Here is a 24,099-nt window from a genome sequence, read left to right as displayed (position 1 = left end):
AATTAATAATGCATATTCAATAAAAAGGTTTTCTTATTAATTTTTGACCATTTTCCAAACAAGTGCTGTTTACTTTGACTTGTTGAAGTGTGTAACACTTTTTAAATATTTAATTGAATCTTTTGGAAGTGTCAACTAATCATTTAATGAATTAATCAAATCAAAATTCGACACACATACGCACAATTAATTATACATGTACAGTTTAATTGGCAGAACAAATATTTTGCTAATGCTTCTCCATTAAACTTTAATAGTAACAATACCAGCTTTGTTCATTGTTTTTAATTCTATTAATGATTTATTGATTTACACGTTGTGGCAGATGTTCACTGTAAACTTCAAACGATTCCTTCACCTCTAGATGGCGCCATTATTTTTCCTCCCGCGAGTCTCGTGTCGTCGCGTGTGAAAGTTCAGCTTCCGCCTGGCTGCGGTCCTTCCGGTTTGGACGCCATTAGATAAACGCAGGTATGATTCTCCGCAACATATCAACCTTTAAAATCCACTTTATATCTGATCAATCCTAATAAAAATCGCATCGAGTGTCATTGTAGAATAAATTATAAACAATTTAAAGTGGAAATAAGCCATTATTGTGATTTGATTACCCGATGTTTGTGTGTTTTTGAGTGTTTCGTTACAAGTAGACAGTGAAGCACCGCAATGTCAGAAATGTTGTTCCCTCAAACACTAATTTCTTTAGCCACACTTGTACGACTCAAGTTCCGACAATGTTTAAAAATGCAAATGCTACCGTTAATAATGAATAAAATAGTGATTTTATGTTGTATGGTTTTGGAAGTCATAACTGACGTATCATTGAATGCACATGCAACTCAGTATCTTGCACATTTTTGTCCATCGTCATAGCTTATAAGTCTACATTAAAACATTTTTTATCTTCACAGAGATGGCCATCAGGTATCCTATGGCGGTTGGCCTTAATAAAGGCCACCCAGTGACCAAAAATGTTACCAAGCCCAAGCACAGCCGCAGGAGAGGGGTGAGTTTGAACCAATGTTTCAGTCCAGTTACACAACTTGTAATTAATAACTTAAGTGGTTTTACCACATAACAAATACTGAAGTTTACTCTAGTTTTCACTTAAGTGACCTGTAGATATTCCCAAATACTAAAGGGTTTACCATAGCAAAGTATGCTACAGTATTTAGAACAGTTTACAATTTCCTATAGTTAATACAACACTATACTGCAAGCTACTATAGTAAATACTAAAGTTAGTATAATATAGTATTTTGTCTTGTGGGTTGTGTATTTCCAGAATACACAAATATTGACCGATGTATTTCAGTTAATATTTGAGTTGCACTTAAATGCATGTTGTTTTAAACGTTTTACAGAAATAGCTTTTTTATATCAGAAAATAGTTGTAATAAATAGTTTATTAGTTGCAATTAGTATAAATAATAATGTTTACTATTAGCTAAATTAACGTCTACGTTGTAGCAGTGAAAAGGTTATGATCATGTCACCTCGCTGTAATGTAAAACCGTATGGAGCGTACACACCAAACGCGATTCAACGATTTGCGTGAGTAGATTACGTACGAAGACGATGCAAAGACGTCAATAGATGCAAAATGTATGGGTGGCAATGTAAATAATGCTAATTGGGTGCCAAGATTGTTGCGAAAAGCGCTAATTTGCATGACACAAAGTTAAATCTTGTGTGTTATCTAGAGTAAGTGTCTATGCAGCTTAAGTTTGCTAATTTCTGTGACAAAATGGTGGTAGACATCAATATAATAGTGTTTCTGTTGTTTAATTGGTAACTTCGACCTGTTCTTCACCCAAAAATGAAAATAATTTTCTCACCCTCATGTTGTTTTAAACTTAGGGTTAGTTATTTATATATATATATATAAAGGAATATATTTTGAGGAACGTTTGTAACTAAATCGATCAGAATACTCATTGACATCCATAGTAGGAAAACAATATACTATGGAAGTCAATGAGGCTTCTGATTGGCTTAATTACAAACTGATCAGAACAACATTGTAATAACATGAGATTGAGTAAATGATGCCCAAATTTTTCTCCCATTAATAGTTTTATTTGTTACTATAATGTGGGATGTTTATCTAATGTGTCTTTACTCTTATGTTCCAGCGTCTGACCAAACACACCAAGTTCGTGCGTGACATGATCCGCGAGGTGTGTGGTTTCGCCCCCTACGAGAGGCGTGCTATGGAGTTGCTGAAAGTGTCCAAGGACAAACGTGCCCTCAAATTTATCAAGAAAAGGGTATGTGTGTTTTCTCAGAAGTGTTTATCTGAGGACTCCTTTGCATGTGATTTTCATATGTTTGAGCTTGTGCATTATGTAGAGGTATATTTTATACTTATAGTAATGTCTCTAGGAAGGTTAGGTGCTTTTATAATTTGTGGTTATTGGTGTCTTGTTGTTAATGTTTGCATTTATTCGCCTGCGTTGATGGATATATCTAACCAAAGTTCACAAAATTTTAATGAAATTCCGGACACTTTTTTTCTATAAATATATAAAAATACAAATAAATATCAAATGAAAGAACAGAACCTCTGCTTTCAAACAAATAAAACAGGGAAAAAACCCAGTTTCATCTTATCTTCATTTGCTCTCTTTTATCACCTCTCAAATATGGGGAGGTTTCTTCAAAAATAGCACATTTTGAGCAAAAAGCTGAAATAATTGCATTTTTGTAAAGAAATTTAGCTAGAGATCAGATTCAGAACTATTATCAAAACATACATGGAGTTTAAAATTAATTAAAATTAGTTTTTGCTTTCAATTTTCATAAATTATCTAGTGGATGATATCGGAATTACAGATTACTGTAAAAACTCGTCAGGAAAGCATCAATGGCGGGTAAAGAGTTAACAGTCTTTAACTGTTTTCATTCAAAAACATCTTAAGTAAACTGTTATTTGCTTTTTCTGTTTTATTAGATTTTATTTTCTAGTGAGGGCACTAGAAGTTTAAAACATGTAAAGCAGAAATTTACATAGCTGCATATTTAAATGTAGCTAAACCTTACATTGTCTTCATTGTCATTATTTGTGTAATGTTAAGGTGCGTGTAGTGGTGTTTTGCTCATTGTAATGTTGTCTCCAGGTGGGAACTCACATCCGCGCCAAGAGAAAGAGGGAAGAACTCAGCAACATTTTGGCCGCAATGAGGAAAGCTGCTGCCAAGAAGGAGTAACCGGTGTTGTGACAAATAAATTTGTATGTGTAAAAACATAACCATTTGACTGTTGTCTCATTTATAAAAGTAATGTGTTCTTGGTGACTCTTATAGCTGTAGAAGTGCTGTTGTACCCGAATTCCCACAGTGAAAGTTGAAAGTTTGTGAATCTGGGGGGAAAAATTCAAGGCCCTGGGATGTTTTTGAAAATGTACATACATAGATACAGGTCATTGAAAGTGCTTGAATCTATTTTATGCAAGAATTTTTCTGGAAAAACATTCATATTATTCCCTGTGTAGTGTAGGATAATATCATTATATTTCTAGACTTTTTAAGCACACGTGCTAAACTGTTCGCTTTAAATGCTTGTATTTCTGTATGCGAATGTTGATTCATACCAAAATGCTTTTTTGCATAGTTGTGTTTGACACATGAAAACGTCTCAGGTTACGTATGTAACTGTTGTTCCCTGAGAAGGGAACGAGACGTTGCGTCTCCCTTCCCATACTTCCTGCGTCCCTGTAATGCCGTCTTTGGCAATATTTCAGATAGCGATATACTTCCGCATCACCCTGTCTTTGTCGTTAAGCCTCACCATTGGTTGAATTTGATATACACATTCAGACGCACTTACCCCTGGAGGCGTCCCCAAAGTGACGCAGCACAAGTTCCCTCGAAAGGGAACTGTAACAATGTTTCTTAAAAGGTAACACAATGTAACCTTGCTTTTACTTAAAATGCGTCCCCACATTTAATCCCTGAATTTGAGGGTATTGGACCTTGAAAGGTCCTTGAATATGAAGTTAACTAAGGTGTGGGAACCCTATTTATTACTAGAGGTCAATACATTTATTGGATGTTTTGTGTATGATACCAAAAGTCTGTGTCAAAATTTAAATACATTTCTCCATATATAAATATATTTATAATGTCACCTCATTATATTTGTTTTAAACAATTAACATTTATTGACTCTAAAAAGTTCAAGTAAAAAAAATGGTCACTGTCAATTGATTTAACATGCAGTAACAAATTGCATTGTGGGACACAATATTTCATGTACCGCAAATAATGTAGGGTATCTGTAGGGTGTGCATATTCAAGACAAAATAGTACGTTTCTTAACATCAAGTTAATATTTATTGTAAATTGAGGAATATTCATATAAGTTATTTACAAAGATGACAAATGTTCAAGATGTGAATTTCATTTCTATCACTATTGAATACGATACTATAAAATAATCTGAAGTTGGCTGCGTAGCAGCTATAGCATGATCCTAAAGTCTCGTGGTTTGGGATGTATAGGGTACGGCTGCCATCCATAAATATTTCAACTTTCTGATCTATGTCCCACATAAAAAGAGGCAACATGTCATAAACATTTAACATGGTTCTTTTGTTGGATAAACACAATGGAGAGAACCATATTTGGGATCTGGTTCTGTGTTTCCTTACATGGTGGACTCTTTCACTGAAAAGTGTTATAGCAAAGTATCAAATCAAAGCAGCACTATTCTTTACTGTCCAGAGAAAACGATTTTATAGATTTCACTGTAATGTTCCACAAAATGCACTTCGAGACCCTCTGTGATGTATTCGGCAAGGTCCGAGAAGTCCTTCCTGTTTTCTGCGGGCAGGATGATGCACGTCACACCTGCTCTCTTGGCCTGTTGAGAAAAAAAATTATTTCAAAAAATTTGCATTGACCCAAAGCAGCTTTACAGAAAATATCCACTAGTCAACATTTTGAAGTAGATCATAAAACAAGAACAGGTATTGTTTGATAATATTTTTAACAAACATGACAGCTTTTGATCCAATTCAAATGTTATCTAATGTATTTTTCGAACAAAGACCCTATAGATGAAACAATATTGAAATAAGCCATTCAAAAAATACAATATAAAAAAACAAAAATAATGATAGCAGCAACAAGATCATGGCTTCGATTCTTAATGTATACACATTCCTGAAATGCATAGGACCTTAAATGCCCTGTAAATGCGCTTTTAATAAATGCAAACTACATAACATGCATGATATTCCAGTAAACTGTGTTTGGACACGAGATAGCAACTGTGACCTTCCTCCCTGTTGACTTACTGCAATAGTTTTTTCCTTGATCCCTCCAACAGGCAAGATTTTTCCGGTCAGGGACAATTCTCCCGTCATGGCCACGTTCTGACGCGCTGGCGTGTCGGTGGCTAAGGACAGGAGGGCCGTGACAATGGTGCACCCTGCGCTTGGTCCGTCTTTAGGAGTTGCACCCTAAATAGATTTCAGATTTTAGTTTTTTTAAGTAATTATAGTAGTATTTAACACATACGTGAAACTCGAAGAATTCGATGATCAAAACGACGCTTCACCTCAGGAACGTGGAGATGTATGTGAGATCCCATGAGGAAGTCATTGTCCGGTTGTTCCTTCATGAGAAACGATCGGGCAAACGTATAGGCAATTTTGGCGCTTTCCTTCATGACATCACCCAGCTGACCCGTAACCTCCAGTGACCCGTCTTTGGGTCCGTCTTTCCCCGGAGGTTCTTTTGGGCGCCGCAAAGACGTCTCAATGAACAGAGTAGACCCACCTGTCAAAAAAAAGACGAATGTTGTTTTTAACGCTGTTGTGGACAAATGTAGACAAGCTACAAAACAGTTGCAAACAATAAATAGTCGCAAACAAATGTCATTTTGTGAACAAATATAACACTACAACTACAAAGAGAGATTCGAAGAACTGTTCGTTAAATATTATGGAAGTTGAAATTATTTATTAATTCCTGAATGCGTTTAATTTCAACATCCATATGTTATGTAAAAATTGCTGTCTTTGACATCATCACTGTACACAGTACAGTATTTTTTGTGAAAGAATTTTCCCCTTACCCATGGCTGTCCACGCCAGGCCCATGATGACTCCTGGCGGAGTGACGTCGTACATCCGGTCCACAGTGAAGATAGGCTTTCCAACGTAATCCTGAAGGTTGTCAGAGGTGACGTTCACCGCCGTTTCCTCGCTGCTGACGATGCGGAACGCCACTTTTCTGAACACCTACAGAAAACGTAAAAGTTAGAAAACATAACACAACCCTGAAAAGACGCACAAATAAGTCGTTCATACTTTTTCGACTTGCTTCTGAAGGTTTCTGACGCCGCTTTCCCTGCAGTACTGTCGGATGAGGACGCTCAAAGCGTCAGGTGTGATGTTAGCCTTCTGTTCGTCCAAACCGCATAAAGAACGCAACTGGGGCACTAAGTATCTCTGTGATCGTAAAGACAGACGTAGATAAAATTAGATGCAAATATCACATGACTAGCTACCAGGAAAAAGCTAAGTTACTCCTGTACCTCTGCAATGGCCAGTTTCTCCTGAGCGACGTAGCCAGATATGTTGATCATCTCCATTCGGTCTCTCAAAGGTTCGGGAATGGTGTCGAGAATGTTGGCAGTACAAATGAAAAGCACCTGGAAAAAAACATCCAGTGGAATTCAGGGTCTCCAACAGACATCACAAAGAGATGAATGTGCAGTTAAATACCTTCGACAAGTCAACAGGAACATCCAGGTAGTGATCTAGAAAGTTAGCGTTCTGTTCGGGATCTAAAAGCTCGAGTAGGGCGGATGATGGGTCACCCTGATAACCTCGACCTATCTTGTCAACCTGCAAACACAGACGAAATTACAAAATCCTAGAAACTGAAGTGATAGAGCAGATTCTGTTTTTGTTAAGATGCGATCCGTAATTTTTTTGGTTAAAGGTGCAGTGTGTAAATTTTTGGAGCATCTAGTGGTGAGGTTGCGAATTGCAACCAACGGCTCAGTCCAATGCTCACGCATAGAGAAGCTACGGTAGCCGCCACCGGACAAACATGTCATCGTCGGAGACAACTTAGTAAAAAAAGTTTGTCTGTTAAGGGCTTCTGTAGAAACATGGCGGCACAAAATGGTGACTTCCACTTAATGGGACCCTCTGTGTATGTAGATAAAAACGTTTCATTCTAAGGTAATAAAAACATAACGGTTCATTATAAAAAGGTCTTTATACACCCCTAATGATATAGTTTTGTATATTATTTTGCATTTCTGTCAAGAGATCTTTCAAAAAATTCCACACTGCACCTTTAAAAATAAATGATTATGATGTAAACTTTAAATGATGATTTATAATTTGACCTGTCAGGTCAGATTTCACATTACATGTCCATTTGACTTCTTCAAACATATGTAAAGTAACCTGCAATTTTATGTTTCGAACAGAGAGGGCGATAGAGAGGTAAAAGATTAAAAAAAATATATATATATACCTCGTCGATGAGGACCAATGGGTTTTCCGTCTTTGTTTTCTTGAGACACTGAATGATCTTTCCTGGCATCGCACCGACATATGTCCTCCTGTGATTTACACAGCAATTCACATTTTTAGTTGATTAAATATGCCTAATATACCTAGAAAGAAATACTATGGCTGCATCCGAAATTGCATACCGTGACAGTAAGTACTGAATAAAACGAATATGGATAGTATAAATGATTTCGAACGTACTACAAGACTGCATCAAAGGGGGCGCTCATGAGCACACTCCTGCGCGTAAAAATGACAGATGGGACACCCTATGGACTTTTAGACTAAGCGAGCATGCGCAATTTAAGGCCACAAGACCGAAAGTCAACATGAAGTGTGCCTTTGGCACAGCACCTATGAATTTGGAAATATTACTCGCCTCCCCTACTACAGTATCGAAGTAAGCGGTTTCGGACACAGCCTATATCTACAAATAATTGTCACATGCGATCACCCACCTGTGGCCTTTAATTTCGGCCACATCAGTCATGCCGCCCACACTGAAGCGGAAGTATTCACGGTTAAGAGCTCTGGCAATGGAGCGGGCGATGCTGGTCTTGCCGACGCCCGGAGGTCCGTAGAAACACAAGATTTTTCCCTGTGTGCTCCCTTTCAGCTGACTCACGGCTATAAACTCCTGCGTGAATAAAAACAAGGGCACGGATTTATAGGATTTGAATGGTCCATGAGACCAAAGCACTTTCTGGAAAGATTAAAAATGTGTTTTACCAAAATGCGTTTTTTAACGTCATCCATTCCGTAGTGGTCCTCTTCCAACACTTCTTTGGCCCGACTCAAGTCCAGGTTTTCCACGCTGTTGGTTCCCCATGGCATGGAGGTCAGCCAGTCTAAGTAGTTACGTGTAACACTAGGGATTTTAAGTAAAACGGTTAATAAGAAAAAAATACGCCAACATTTGTTAAATGCCATCGTAATACTAGTATAAAGAAAAAATGAATAAACAAGAGCTTATGACATACACACATGAATATTCATAAGCTAGCTTTAAAAAAATTTGTATTGCATTCCTTAAAATATTTGCAAGCTGCAAGGATGAAGTATTTTTGTTGGCTTTCCTCGGCAAAAAGTCAATGGGATTTCACAAAAAATACATTGGGCTATAAGCGAACTACACCACAGTCACTTGATTTTCATGTTATCACCACCAAGCCCTTTCAAACTTTATTAAAAACATGTTCCCTAATAACTAAAATCTCTGTGGATGAATCGTTTTTTGGGAATTGTTACATTGTTTTCAAGTTTTTCTTGAAGTTAAAGTCTCCGACATCTGGTTTCATATAGCAACTTATTAGCAACCACCATTTTTAAGGTGCTTAGAAACTTTACTGGTGTTTTCTGTCGTAGAATAAAACGTTAAAAAAACCTTGAGCTTGTTTTAACACAATATCTCTTTTTAAGGCTAACTTTATGCCTAATGCTAACTCGTTTCAGGGTTTGCCTACAATAATATGAAGTACCTGCTACTCTCTGTGTACTTTAAACTTTCTAAATTAGTATATATGGACGTGGTTTTATTCACATTATAACTTCAGCGATTTTATTTCAATATTCGCTAAAGAAATCCAATGCCAAATCGAGAAGATCACAGCTCTTCTTAATATTGTAAGATATTATCAAGATTACATTTTTTTATAAAATATAAATTGAAGTTATATTATTTATATGCATTTATATTTATATTAATTATATTATTTATAATTATATGCAAATATTGTGTTTTTGGGAACGCGATGTTCAAAAAGCAAATAATCTGTGTGTTTTTCAATTAAAAAATTTCTGTCATTTTATTCTGCATCCAGGCCTCAGTCGGACTGATCAATCATCTAGACAGCTAATAACCAGCTAGACATTATGTTAAACCAGCTATACTGCAAAAATTTCTTTTTTACTTAGTATTTTTGTCTTGTTTTCAGTACAAATATCTAAAGATTCTTAAATTAAGATGTTTTCTAAGACCTAAAAAAATAAGTCTAGTTTAAAAAAAAAATGTAAGTGAATTTGTGCTTTAAACAGGCAAAATTGCCAATTGGGTAAAAAAAATCTTGAACTTTTTTTCTTAAATTCTTAGTATTTTTGTCTTGTTTTCAGTAAAAATATCAAAAAAATTCTTAAAGTAAGACGCTTTTTCATGATAAGCAAAAAGACCCAAGAAAAAAAGTCTAGTTTTTAGACAAAAAATATCAAATTTAAGTGATTTTGTACATAAAACAAGCAAAAAAATCTGCCAATGGGGTAAGCAAAAAAAACTTTAAAATTTTTTCTTAAACACTAAATTCAAGAAAAATTTGCTTACCCCATTGGCAGATTTTTTTTGCTTGTTTTAAGCACAAATTTACTTAAATCTAAAAATTAAACTTATTTTCTTAGGTCATTTTGCTCATCAAGAAAATACATCTTGGTTTAAGAAATTTTAGATATTTGAATTGAAAACAAGAAAAAAAGTAACAAAGTCATTTTTTTCAGTGTAGCATCTTAAGTTTTGAATCTTCCAGCAGAGGTAATCTTCACGAGCATGTTAATTGATATTAAAAGATAACGCTAAATGTTATTTATAGTTCAGTGTTGACAAAAAAAACCTGTAGATGCCCTCACTTGAACTCCGAGGAATGATTATCCAGCAGTGAGAGTTTGTTCAGCTCCTCGTTGATAACGTCCATGATGTGTTGAGGAACGGTTCGATCCTTTAACCTCTCTCTGAACTTCTCTTCGATGGCGTCTTTGTCTTCTTTCTCCAGCCCGAGCTCCTTCTTGATGATCTTCAGCTGCTCCTGCAGCAGGTACTTTCTGTGGGTCTGCTTGATCTTCTCCTCCACCTGAACATCAAGATGAACAACCATACTACTGCATAAAATGCATGTTCAAGTTAACTTTCACTGCCTACAATTTTTTGTAAAACAGTACTAAGTATGCAAAATATACTAACATATTATTATACACAATATATACGCAGTACGAGTAGTATGGTAGTGCACCACTGAATACAACCATACTAGAGCTACTAAAGGACACTCAGCAGTGTACTAAAACTTTCCTCACCTCTCTGCCAAGACGCTGCTGGAGTTTACTCAACTCATATTCCTTCTTCAGCAAAGAAAGGGCTTTGTATAATCGTTTGGGAATCTGTATAGACAGAATTGGTGTCAGACACACATTAAACAACAGAAACGTTTTACAAAAAAGTGCACAGCAAAAACGCACGTTGGTTTCCTCCAGAACGTCCTGCAGCTCGTGGGATTCGGCACCTGTGAGAGCTGCTCCCATGTCACTCAGGTAAATGGGGTTATCGACGACCCTCTGACCCGCCTGCATCATCTGAAGCACAGATTCTCTACAGAAAAAAACAGATTTTATTTTTACAATATCTGAAATAAATATATGATCCCATCATGCAAAAGTCTTATAGTCTAATGGGATCAAAATTTAATTTCACATACAATCTTTGACATGATAACCATTATTAAAGATATCAAGATGATATTTTTACACAATGTTTTTTACATACAGTATATAAAAATACATTTTTTTATTCATTAGCATTACCTGTACAGAGGATTCAGGGCAATAATATCACGGATAGTCTTGACAATCTCAGCAGTCAGGGCCTAGTTTAAACAGGAAAGCATAAACAGTTAGAGGATTGTGGCTTTCAATATAAGACTTTTAAATGTCACATATTATGCAAAATCCACTTTTACAAGGTGTTTGGACATAAATACTTATCACATCAATACCTTGACCTCTTCTGTGACCTGGAAGTCTTCGTGGACCACATTGTCCACCTCCACCATTAGGACGCCGGGCAGAGGCAGGGCCTCCACCACAAACTCGGTCTCCTGCACTTTCTCCTGCATAACCTCGGCCAAAGACGGCGAATCTTTACGAGATCTCTTCGGTTTCCTTCGGAGAGCTTTCGGGTGTTCTTCACCGTTGGCCTCCAGGGACACGGGCTCATCCGGGTCCACATCCAATTGCTTGTTGATACGAATTCTACATAAAAAGTACATACATTTGAATTTTTTCATCATAATGAATCTACAGACGAGCAGCTATGAAAAAGATATTAAAACATATTCATTTGGGAATCACCTTCTGTGTCCCATCACAATCATGCGAAGTTTATCACCGAGATCTTGCATCTCGTGGATCTGCACAAACGTTCCGGTGTGGTACACTCCATCCAGATTCTCCACAACGTCTGATTCATTACTGGTAGTATAAAATAAACACAAGCATTTGGATTAAACTGAAGCGAAAACTAATCTACTTAAAATGTAGCACAGATTGTCAAGTTTAAGTCATATCAATTGTACAACCACTTACTTGTCATCTTTCTTCAGAAATACACCAGCATAGGGCTGAGCAAGACGTACTTTTCTCCTTAACAGGTCCACAAGTTGCTTGTTTTTGACCTAAGGATGACAAAATTTCAAAATTAAATCCATTTGGCAGATGGCTTAGTGTGCATTAAATGTATTTTTTATGTTTCTTTGTGCCTTTATTGGAACAGGATAGTGGAAAGTTGACAGGAAAGCGTTGGTTTCAAATCACCGCAATGATTGCACATCGCTCTTAAAAACCCAAGGGGGAGCTGTAGCACCTATATAAATTGGACTGTATTAGATCATTTTTCTTAACTGACAGAGTCATAACCGGCAAAGCCCAAAAACAGGCAATTAATCGTTATAATTGTCAGAATTTATTAGGTAATTAACTGTCAGACAAATTTCATAATCGTGACAGCACTAGTGTTAGGCGCAAATTGGAGAGCGGGATTGGCAAAGGACCTCCGGACCAATACAGAAATCAAACTCGGGTCAATGTTTTTTTTTTGACTTATAGCGCATAAGTCGACGCACTAATCACAAGGCTATCGGTGACAACAAAGTATCCCTTTTTTTAGTAAGTGTGTTACCTAGGATCGAACCCGCAACCTTTGAGTTCCTAATGAAATGAGCTGGGTCCCTGTGATTCTGGGTTTAGGGCTGGGGTTTGGTTTTATTCTTTATTTTAATAATCATACACTTTTCTCCAACGACTTTGTAGGAATTCACACAAATAAGCCAGCCAACTCATAAAATACCCAGACAGCAGACAACTCCGGGCCAGATCTGCATAAAAGTCAGCAGCTCTGGTGCAGATCTGGCCCAGAGTCGCCTACTTACGAATTACCGCGAGATTAAGTTGGTATTACTGTGGCTCAATTGGAATGAAACAAACTGAGGAAGAGGAACAGAACATATTACAAAACAAATACAGATGTCACATTTAACTTTCTCTATAACTTAGACAGGTGCCACATGTGCAGGATTTTCCTGTTCCTGTCGTCCAAACATGATCTCATTGTGGCAATTCGTACGCATTTTACAATGTGGCAAATTCGTATGGAATAGTACAACAAAATTTGTACATTTTTGTATGATTTTCTTTTGTTCATGTGATGCTGAGTTTAGGGCTGAGGTTTGGGTATCATTATTGGTTTTATTCTTTATTCCAATAATCGTACACATTTGTCCAACAACTACGTAGGAATTCACACGAATAAGCCAGCCAGCTCAACAATAAAATACCCAGCCAGCAGACAACTCCGGGCCAGATCCGCGTCAAAGTCAGCAGCTCCGGTGCAGATCGGATTTTCTTTCATCCTTGTGACGCTGGGTTTAGGGGCAGGGTTAGGGGTGAACTATTACAAAGTCCAACGACTTTGTACGAATTCAGCTGCTGACTTTGGCCCAGATCCGTCCCGGAGTCGTCTGCTGTCTGGGTATTTCACAAGTTGGCTAATTTGTTCAAATTCTTGTGAGATCAAGTTGGTATGCCTGTGGCTCGATAGGAAGAGCATCTTACGATTGTATTTTGTTTGAAAAGTTTTTAGATGAAGTAGTTGTATTTATTTGTAATGCCAATGCTCCTGCTCCCCTTGCACTGGAAGTGAAGTTGTGCTTTGCATCAAGGACAACAATGGAAATAAGTCATTTTTTAACTTTATTGTGTTGACCTTGACAAATGTGTTTATTTCTTTTTGTCCAATAAATCAAATCAAGGTTGTGGATTTAAATCCCAGTGAACACTAGGGCTGTCAAAAGATTAATAGCGATTAATCGCATACAAAATAAAAGTATGTGTGTGTGTTTTGTGTGTAAATATTATGTATATACATAAATTAACGAATACATATAAGTTTAATTTTTTTTACTTATGTATATTTTTTAAATTTTTATACATAATATAAAATATATCAAATCTAAATATTATATATATATATATATATATATATATATATATATATATATATATATATATATATATATATATATATATATGTGTGTGTGTTAATGTTTCTTAAATACATACATGCATGCATGTCCGTGTGTTTATATATTATGCAAAAACAAACATTTATTTTGTATGCAATTAATCTTTTGACAGCCCTGCACATACTGATCACGTGTTATAAGTCACTTTTTGTCATAAAAGCATCTGCGAAATGCGTAAATTTAAAAGGTGCAGCATTTTAACATTTTTATTGTATTTAATAAAGTAAACAAATAAAAGGTTAAAGCAAGTTTGGGCATAACACATTAAACATCAAGAGAACTTTCTAGTGACATTGCCTTTTTCTGTTTAAAGGTCAACACAGATTCCCAGTGAGTTGTCTCTGTGTATGATGAAATCTCCAGCAATCAACATCACAAAGTAAACAATGGAGTAAAACATTAAAACATTGACTTTAAATGATCTAAATTCAAACTATACAGATTTATAATCAATATCTAACTGTTTTTAAGAGAAATTTAAAGAAATGCATTAGCAAAGGTATGATTGCATCATCTGTGCATGATGATGTAAATAAAGCATCTCTCCTCCTTACTTACCTCAATAATTTTAATGAATCTGGGAAACACAGGGTTCCTGTTGACAGCAATGAGAGGAACATTGGGAAAAACCTCAGGCACTATCATAGGGGTGAGAGCTGTCATCTGAGGAGGAGTATAAGGACCTTCATCTCCTCCAGACTCATCTCCAGCAGATCCACTGCTGTTCTCAGCACCATCCTCTCCAGAAAACCCACTGTCCCTATTCCCGAGCGCAAACCTCCTCTGACAGACACCGATGGGTGACCCGGACCCGACCAGACCGCCGGTGACCCTGGTCCACCTGTCAGTCGTTATGGATGCTGTAATCCTGCTGTTGCATAATGCTGAATTCCTGCTGGTAATATATGAGTATGAGCGCTGAATGTGGGTGAAGGCGCTCCTGCCGGGCGGATCCCGCGAGAATAACGCGTTTATTCCGGCTCTGATCACACCGGGACCCGCTGCAGACAAAGTGCTGGTGTTTCTGCATGATCTCCACATTCTCATGTACGCCGCCATGTCTGATCTGGAGTGTTCTCTCGGAGGAACACGTGACTGGCAGCGGTCGGGTTTCGATGACGACATATTGGCCGTTTCTCAATCCGAAGGCTGCAAGCTGCATATGTCATGAAGTCTGGTTTATTTTTAGTTAACTGAGCATTACATTCGCAAGTCAAAAGCATATTACAACAATTTACGGTTAACTAAGGTTAATAGTCAACTTTATAATTGTTAATATTTTGAATTAAGAACGTCTTGTTGACGTATGCAGCCTCGAAATGCGACCTTCGGAGGCTGTAGCCTTCGGATTGAGAAACGGCCATAAGGAGAGAGCACGCCGCCTGTCGTCAGGTGCAAGCATTGCTTAAAATTAAGTTACAAAACAATGCTAATAAAGGTCTTGAGTACATTGTTAATTTTTTCATATTGCAGACAAAATTCTATATAGCCTACATAAACAAAAATGTTTAAATTCATCCCCAACATTCAATGTGTTTTTAGTTTAATTTGATTGTTTTATCTCTTTTCTAAAATTGATAAAAAACAAAATGTCATTAACATGTTTAAAGTACTATGATATTATTTTTAAATGGCCTATTTCTAATTAATATCATACTTTGTTTTGTATAAAACTGTATTATGCTATGCTCTGGTTGTTACATTTTCTAGTTAATAAAAAACTATACTCAAACAGATGTTATTGTGATATTGATATATTATGTATTTTTATGATTTACATACAGACACATGTTTTAATTTATTTTAATTTGGTTTCCATCATTCAGTTTTTTTTTTGTCAGATATATGTTATTTTATTAGGGATGCAGCAATCAAATGTGCTTTGAAAACTGTAAATAAAATTCTTATAAGGAATATTATTTAATTTATTTGTTTCTTCTTTTAGATAAATTAAGTATTCTTAAATTTCAGTGAAGGTAAATTTTGCTGACAGAAGTTCAACATTACCTAAAAATTGTAAAAGCTGTAAATTCTCTATTTGTAGATATTTTAATATTTATAATTATATATCACATATACATAAATACATGCATATAATTAATATAATATAACTTTACTTCTATCTTTTTCATTTTTGTCATTTGTTTTATTTGTTTTATTGTCTATGTTCATTCAGTGTACCTCCTAGCTGTATTTGTAATTCTTTAAAAAAAACTTTTTTATTCATTTATTTTCCGTCTTTCTTTATTTTTTTTTATTTCTCTATGGTTTTATAGTCTATATATTTTACTGTGTAAGTTTATAAGAAGATGAAAAGCACAAGACAACGTATTACATTTAAAAATGGTCCGTTTATCAATCCAAAGGCTGCAGCCTCCGGAGGTCGCATATGCATGGTTTATCAAGCCTGGTTTATTTAAGTTAACTGAGCATTACATTCGCAAATCATAAGCATATTAAAACAATTTACGATTAACTAAAAATAACAATCAACTTTATAATTGTTAATATTTTAAAATAAGACAGTCTTGATGACGTATGCAGCCTACATAAGCAACCTCCGGAGGCTGCAGCCTTGGATTGAACTGATGACGTCTAACGGGGTGGTCATGCCCCCTGGCGTCAACATGACGCATAGTTTTATTTTTTAAAGTGTTTCTTTCAGTTTTTCTTTTTTATTTTATTTATTTTTATTTTATATTTTACATTAATTCCAGTAATAAAATATAAAAGGTGGCAACGTAAATATATAGGATTTTTACTTATGATGATTTATATAATGACAAATTATGTACAATGAAAAAAGTCCCAACACAAAACACAAGACGATATTTACGTGTCTTATATTCGCACGTGTATGTCTCACATATTATGATAAGAGGTATAAATAGCTAAATATAAACTATTTGTAAAGTCTGTGCAGTGACGTCAAACTCGCGCGACTCCAAAATACACGTGTAGCCTCATCCGAGCAGCGAGACACTGGAAGAGGTGTCTAAAAACTGCTCAAAAACTGATCACATACAACAGAAATCATGGGTAAAAAACTGAAAGTCGGAAAAACGAGAAAGGACAAATTCTATCATCTCGCGAAAGAAACAGGTAACGTCATATAAACTCGTTTATTAAGATCGCAACACGTGAGCTAACTTAGACATACAATGATTTACCTTTTGGGGTTAATCTTAATGTTTTATGAGACTAGTATGATACACCATACCATGTAAACAGTCTAAATCGACCTAACTATATAGATTTATTATTGATATGTTGTTTGTCAAATGTTTATATTGAAGGATATCGCTCCAGATCATCGTTTAAGCTCATTCAACTCAATCGCAAATTCCAGTTTCTCCAAAAAGCTCGAGCTTTGGTGGATCTGTGTGCGGCTCCAGGTGGATGGTGTGTAGACACATCTGATAATTTCATTTAAATATAATTGTTTATGGTCAGCCACTAAAATCTGTCATATTCAGGTTGCAGGTGGCATCAAAGTTTATGCCTGTGTCCAGTCTTATTATTGGTAAGTAGCCTATGGATTAAAGCCGGTTAATTTAATGAAGTAAGTTTGACCATAGCAATAAAACACTGACTTTCTTCATCCATGTCAGGTGTGGATCTGGTCCCGATCAAACCCATCCCGAATGTCGTCACCCTTCAAGAAGACATCACAACTGAAAAATGTAGACAGGTGTGTGGTGATATTTAATTCAGCTTATAAACAAAACTATGATATTAAAAGCATCATCGACTCATAAAGTTGTGTCCGTAGGCTCTCAGGAAAGAGCTGCAGACTTGGAAGGTGGACGTGGTTCTCAATGACGGTGCTCCAAACGTCGGTGCCAACTGGCAACATGACGCCTTTTCTCAAGGTACGTGAGGACGGCGTACATGCAATGGTGGTTAAGTTATTGCAAACCGTCTCATTGGTTGTTCTTCTCTGTAGCTAACCTCACCCTGATGGCCCTCAAACTCGCCTGCGAGTTTCTCAACAAGGGCGGGACGTTTATCACCAAGGTTTTCCGGTCTAAAGACTATCAGCCTCTCATGTGGATCTTCCAGCAGTTCTTCAAGAAGGTCCAGGCCACCAAACCGCAGGCTTCCCGTAACGAATCGGCTGAGATCTTTGTCGTCTGTCAAAGTAAAAATCCTTATTTACAATATAAATAATGTGTATATATATATATATATATATATATATATACATACAAATACAGTGTCAAGTGAATTATTAACGAGTTTATTCGTAACTTTAGGTTTTGTGGCCCCGGATAAAATCGACAACAAGTTCTTCGACCCCAAGCATGCTTTTAAAGAGGTTGATGTGCAAGTAAAAACCGTCAAAGAGCTGATTACGACAAAAAAGCCTAAGGTAGACACAAATGTTGACACAAAATTGTATTTGTATATAAACAAAATGTGTTTGTTTTGCTGAAATAATGTTTGTCTGCTGTGTTTCAGGCTGAAGGATACAATGACGGTGATCTTACGTTGTATCACACTTTCTCAGTAACTCAATTCTTAAAAGCCGAGAACCCTGTAGACTTTCTGAGCAAAGCCAATGCGGTACGTTTAAAATATTTTGGCAATTTTACACAACTATAGTTTCCAACCTAATTCATGTTTCCCCATCTCTCCCCTAGATAACCTTTGATAGCCCGGAGCTGGAATCCCATCCCGTCACTTCATCTGAAATCAAAGAATGTTGTCGCGACGTTAAAGTCTTGGGTCGAAAGGAATTGCGGTGAGCATTTCTGTTATTTTCATATCCACAATAGTTTTTTTTCTTGGTCAAATCTGATTGTCTTGTTTGTTTGTCAGGTTGCTGTTGTCTTGGCGGTCCAAGCTGAGAAGATTCCTGGCTAAAAAACTGAAGGAAGCCAAAGAGCCGGGTCAGGAAATCAGGTACTTCACGACATCAGTAGGCAAAAACGCAATTATTATGTTACTAATAATATTGTTAATAATGAGGTATTTTATGTAGCTTGAGCTCCGGTGAAGAAGAGAGCGATACTGACGAGAAGCAAAGCAGAAAAAAAGTTGCAGAAAAAGAAGATGACGGCAAGGAGGATAAAGGAGAGGAAGATGAGGAAGAGGAAATGGAAAAGAAGCTGGCCGAGCTGAAAGCGGAAGAGATTGCGGAGCTCAGACGGTAAAGTGTCATTGCTGTAAAAATGAAAAACTGTTGTACATTACGTCAAACTCTGTATTTAATGTCGATTGGATGAAACTAAATGTCGAACAGGAAAAAGAAGAAGCTATTAAAAGAAAAAAGAAAACACAGAGAAAGGGTGGAGCTTAAGATGGACCTTCCTGGAGTCTCCATAGCCGACGACAACGATTCATCAATGTTTTCCCTCAGCACCATCAAAAAGGCCCAGGTAAGAGATTGTAACGTAACGTAAGCTTCGTTTCCATTAAAGATTTGTGCAAAACTGTAGTGCTATTTTCTATTTATTTATTTTTTACGAAAAAAAATTAATTTCTGTTTCCATTCATAAGCGATGTCATGCGACTAAAACGTAAATTAGTTGTTTCGCAATAAATAATTCCAAAAACCTACGGGAGTATTCGAGTTCATACGGTCTGTCACAAGGGCTGTCACAATCATAAATATGTATAAAGGCTAGATGTCTCACTCACGCTGCTGGCCAATTGAGTGGAACGTCCGCATTTGGCGGCCATCTTACCACAGGCAGCTCGCTCACTCGTAGCATTGAGTTTTAATGGTGCAGGTACTTTTAAATGACCATAACTCGCTCAATTTTCCACCGATTTTCAAACGGTTTGGTTTGTTATAAACATCAAAGATGTACCTATGATGCTGAATACTTATACAAAAAAAAACATTCATGAAACATGTTAAAGCATCCAGAATTATAACCACGTTGATAACGTTTGTAAGAAAGCAAACCGTTTGAAAGTTGTTAGAAAATTGAGCAAGTTATGGTCATTTAAAAGTACCTGCACCATTAAAACTCAATGCTACGAGTGAGCGAGCTGCCTGTGGTAAGATGGCCGCCAGGTAATGACGTTAGAGACTCCGCCGTAAGACATCTAGCCTTTATTATACATATCTATGGTCACAATGATTAAACAATCGTCTCCTCAAGATTCTATGACCTTATCGCGATGATTTCAGATCACCGCAATGATTGTACATCTCTTTAAAAAACACAAGGGGGAGCTGCAGCGCCTATATTAACTAGACCATATCAGATTACATTTAAATATGCATGGACGATACTCAAAAAATAAAGGAAGGATGTGTTCTTGTAATATAGATCTAATATTGTCATTTCACAGGGTCTCAGTGAAATCACTCTGGGTGATATGAAAGCAGCTGATGCCCTGGTAGACGACAATGAGGAAGATTTGTACTTCTCCGATTCTGAAGATGACAGAGTTTCCTTGGCGTCTGACCTGGATTCGGATGACCTCGAGGAAATTGAGAAGAAAGAGCAAGAAATTGAGAAGGCGCCCAAGAAGAAAAGGTAATATATTGTTGTTTACTTTCTTTATTGGCGTTCAGATCTGTTTTGATCGCTGCATTGATGATTTATTTATATTTCACCCTCGTGTCTTTTCAAACCGTTATCATTTTTGGTTGTTATCCTGTAATATGTGTTTTCTTAATCCGTATTTGCATTTCCTGCAGCGTGTCATTCGCCGCTGAAGAGAAAGACGAGGGGGGCGGAAATGAATTACTGGTCGCCCTCGAAGGAAAAGATGAGAAGAAGGAACGAGAGACCGACATGTGGTTCAGCAAGGTGCGAATAGCTTACTTGCATGGTTTTCTTTCGTATACCATTTGTATTGTCATTTATGTTGATCGTTTGCGCAGGGCATCTTTGCCGAGTTGAAGTTAAATGACGACAAAGATGCCATAAAGGAACTCAAACAGACTCAGCTACTACACAGCGGTCAGTCAAGACCGTCAGGACAAGGCAAAAAGAGGAAGGCTGAGGAAGAGGAGGAACACAAAGAGGAAGTGGCCGCTCCATCACAGGAAGTGGAGAAGATGGGAGATAAAGACAGCAGCGACAGCGACTCTGATGATGATGATAGCAGCGATGATGAAACGTGAGATATCAGTTAAAATTAGGATTGTCAAAAAATTAATTGCCATAATATATTTGTGTGTGTAATTAATACGTATATATAAATACACACATGCATGTATACATTTTAAAAATATTTATATTTATGTATAATTTTTTATAGAGCTGTCAAAAGATTAATCGCATTCATAATAAACGTGTGTGTGTGTGCTGTGTGTATATTGTATTTTCATATAAAAAACACACATACGTTGATTAATTTAAGAAAAAATTTATTTAGGTATATTTTTTATTTAGATTTATAATATAAAATATATCAAAATATATATAAATATAAATGAAAATGTTTCTTAAATACAAACATTAATGTGTATGTATTTTTATATATATATTTATATATATGTATTTATTTATTATTATTATTATTATTATTATTATTATTTTTAAATTATGTTTGTGACAAACGTAAATGTTTCTTATCTACTATATATACAAAATAATTACACTGTGCACACAAAAATATATTATGCAAAAACAAACTTTTATTTTGAAAGCACGTTATCGCGATTCATCTTTTCACAGCAATAATTTAAATATTTACATACTTTTTATTTTGACTTTTTACGAATTTATGGTTGGTAAAGCATGAATGTTAATTTCTGTAATAAGCTAAAAAGTAAAACTAGCATTGGTTTGTCAACAGTGAAATCGAGCAGATGAAAAATGCCGCTGCTGGTATGATTGGGCCGGGCGACGATGACGAATTTCAAGTCGTTCCAGTTGAAAGCACAAGTGAGATGATACTCTTCAATTTTTGATGTTTACACACGACGTGACGAGAATAATCACTGATATATTAAATAATTGCTCTCTTATTTTCAGGTAAGCGGGCTCGAATTCTTGACGCAGAGGGTCTGGCGCTCGGTGCCCAGATTGCCACTTCCAAAAAAAGAATGCGAGATGTGATTGACGGCTCCTTCCACAGGTAAGATCAAGGCTTTATCATTGACAATACTCAACGATCTTTTTTTGCGTACGTCTTAAAATGCGTAACATGCCTTTTAGATATGCAAACTCTGAGGATATGACAGAAGTTCCGGCCTGGTTTGTTGACGACGAAGTTAAGCACAGGAAGAGACCCGTTCCTGTCACCAAAGAAATGGTGGAGGAATATAAGCAGAAATGGCGGGAAATCAACGCCCGTCCGATCAAGAGAGTTGCAGAGGCCAAAGCTCGCAAGAAGAGAAGGGTACGATTGCAGAAGAGAGAAAAATGTATTTTAAAATTCATAATAAAGTGGCATTTATTTACATATTTTTTCGTTTTGTTTCAGACATTGAAGAAAATGGAACAGGCCAAGAAAAAGGCAGAAGCTGTCGTGAACACCGTGGACATTTCAGAGCGAGAGAAAATGGCTCAGCTCAAAAGGTCAGTCAGCATGCCCTTATTGTGTTTAGTGATTTATAAATCACACAGAATTCTTCCTAACACATTTGTTTTCACACTTTTTAGCATCTACAAAAAAGCAGGAGTTGGTAAAGAAAAGCGAGAAGTCACGTACGTGGTGTCCAAGAAGGGTGCCGGCCGCAAAGTACGCCGCCCGGCCGGGGTAAAAGGAGCTTTCCGCGTAGTGGACAGCAGGATGAAGAAAGACATGCGGGGGATGCAGAGGAAAGAACAGAAGCAAGGCAAAGGTGGGAGGGGCCAGAAAAAAGGGCGTGGCATGAAGGCAGGAAAGGGACGTCCACATAAGAAGTGATGGACTTTATGATGTCCCCTCTGTGATATCAATTCTTACTGTATTGTACAGTAGAAATGTACATCGGGTCTTTTCTTACAGATTATCGTAAGACTTTTTCGCTGACAGCGTCAGCTCGGACTCTGAAATTGTAGACCAATCAGAACTGTTTCAGCATTGTGCTAATGCTGTGTGTATTGATTTTCAACATATTGTTTATGCTATATGAACCTCGTAATGTTTTGATTATATTGAAATATATGTAAAACGTTTCTGCCTGGATTGTTAGTGATGTTTTGAATAAACACATCAGAATTGACGCTAAATTTTTATGATTGTCGTTCTTACAGTTTCCAAATATTTTTAAAGTTGAATTAAATTTCTTTTTTGTTTTATTTAAAAAAAAAAAAATAGGCGCTATACCTGTCACGGCATGACTTTATATGTACAAAAATTTGAACAGCTGAAAGTAATTTTGCCCAATAAGTGCTAATTTTATTTGCGTACGTGATTTGAGTGTCGAAAAACGTTTTGAGACCGAATTATTTCCGGCTATCTTGCATTTTCTCTTCGTACAAGCTGTGTACCCAAGATCTGGATTAGTTACCGTGGGTTCACACCAGCTGTGTTTGAGGCGTCAAATTCGCATCTACCATGTGCCGTGTAGTTTCCCGCTTGAACAATTTGAGTTAACTCACTTCATTTGCGCGTGAAATTCTAGTCATCAAGACATTCACACGGAAATTCGCATCAAGTTCAAATTTTTCAGCTTGCGCGTTGCCTGTGGCAAGGCTCAATTCGCGCCATTTGCGCGAACGAGTTGGAATCACACCTACCGTGCTAAACGCCTCATGCAGGGTTCACACCAGACGTGGTAGAGGCGGCAAGCGCAAGTGATTTACATAAGTCAATGCAAAGACGCGATTAGGCATGCTTGGATTGTTAGTGATGTTTTGAATAAACACATTAGTATTTACGCAAAATTTTATGATTGTCGTTCTTACAGTTACGCGTGAATTAAGTGGTGCCGTGGGAAACGCGAAAGTTAAAAAATCTGAACTTTGTCAGATTTCCATGCTGCGTTAAACAATCAGGACCTTGCGGAATCGCAGAAGCCCATACCATGACGCGAATTTCCGCGTGAATGTCTCGAACAACTAAAATTTCACAAGTGGCTTTCACGCGCTAATGAAGCGAGTACACTCAAATATTCAAGCGTACAACTACGTGAATACACCATCATTCGCGCCACAAAACCTCCCGCTGCTGGTCTGAACACAGCATAGACTGAAGATTTTTTTATCTCCCCAAAAAGGCCTTTATGTTCCCAAACACTGTGCCAGGGTTGATCAGCAACTTTCAGCCAAAGTAGTAAAACTCAAGAGCAACCAGAAGGTCAAAAGTGGGTGACAACACAAGGGGGGCATA

The 24,099-nt window shown here is 36.8% G+C and overlaps 3 protein-coding genes across 3 annotated transcripts; 2 read left to right on the top strand and 1 right to left on the bottom strand.

Annotated features, from left to right (window-relative positions):
- The first annotated feature begins 366 nt into the window (after positions 1-366).
- On the top strand, positions 367-3,250 carry rpl36 (ribosomal protein L36). The gene is made up of 4 exons (XM_065244430.2): positions 367-471; positions 912-1,006; positions 2,136-2,270; positions 3,120-3,250. Exons 2-4 carry the CDS (start codon positions 914-916, stop codon positions 3,207-3,209), a joined length of 318 nt encoding a protein of 105 aa, XP_065100502.1. The 5' UTR covers positions 367-471; positions 912-913; the 3' UTR covers positions 3,210-3,250.
- A 5-nt stretch (positions 3,251-3,255) lies between these two features.
- lonp1 (lon peptidase 1, mitochondrial) lies at positions 3,256-14,955 on the bottom strand. The gene is made up of 18 exons (XM_065244428.2): positions 14,431-14,955; positions 11,879-11,967; positions 11,645-11,764; positions 11,290-11,545; positions 11,099-11,160; positions 10,757-10,886; positions 10,595-10,678; positions 10,151-10,371; positions 8,267-8,405; positions 7,996-8,174; positions 7,500-7,587; positions 6,734-6,856; positions 6,544-6,660; positions 6,317-6,457; positions 6,082-6,247; positions 5,563-5,783; positions 5,300-5,464; positions 3,256-4,863 (listed from the first exon to the last, which is right to left on the bottom strand). Exons 1-18 carry the CDS (start codon positions 14,929-14,931, stop codon positions 4,714-4,716), a joined length of 2,952 nt encoding a protein of 983 aa, XP_065100500.1. The 5' UTR covers positions 14,932-14,955; the 3' UTR covers positions 3,256-4,713.
- Positions 14,956-16,811: 1,856 nt separating this feature from the next.
- On the top strand, positions 16,812-22,997 carry ftsj3 (FtsJ RNA 2'-O-methyltransferase 3). Its single transcript, XM_065244427.2, has 20 exons — positions 16,812-16,974; positions 17,169-17,274; positions 17,349-17,395; positions 17,484-17,563; positions 17,645-17,744; positions 17,819-18,013; positions 18,129-18,244; positions 18,334-18,438; positions 18,516-18,616; positions 18,694-18,777; positions 18,857-19,024; positions 19,118-19,253; positions 20,179-20,366; positions 20,531-20,642; positions 20,717-20,955; positions 21,637-21,725; positions 21,816-21,918; positions 21,999-22,182; positions 22,267-22,361; positions 22,446-22,997. The coding sequence occupies exons 1-20, from the start codon at positions 16,908-16,910 to the stop codon at positions 22,690-22,692; spliced, it is 2,562 nt and encodes an 853-aa protein (XP_065100499.1). The 5' UTR covers positions 16,812-16,907; the 3' UTR covers positions 22,693-22,997.
- Positions 22,998-24,099: the final 1,102 nt, after the last annotated feature.

Source organism: Paramisgurnus dabryanus, chromosome 24, assembly GCF_030506205.2.
Source record: "Paramisgurnus dabryanus chromosome 24, PD_genome_1.1, whole genome shotgun sequence".
In the NCBI taxonomy this organism is placed as follows: Eukaryota; Metazoa; Chordata; class Actinopteri; order Cypriniformes; family Cobitidae; genus Paramisgurnus; species Paramisgurnus dabryanus.
Note: the sequence above shows the minus strand (reverse complement) of the source record. Positions and strands in the feature narration are given on the sequence as shown.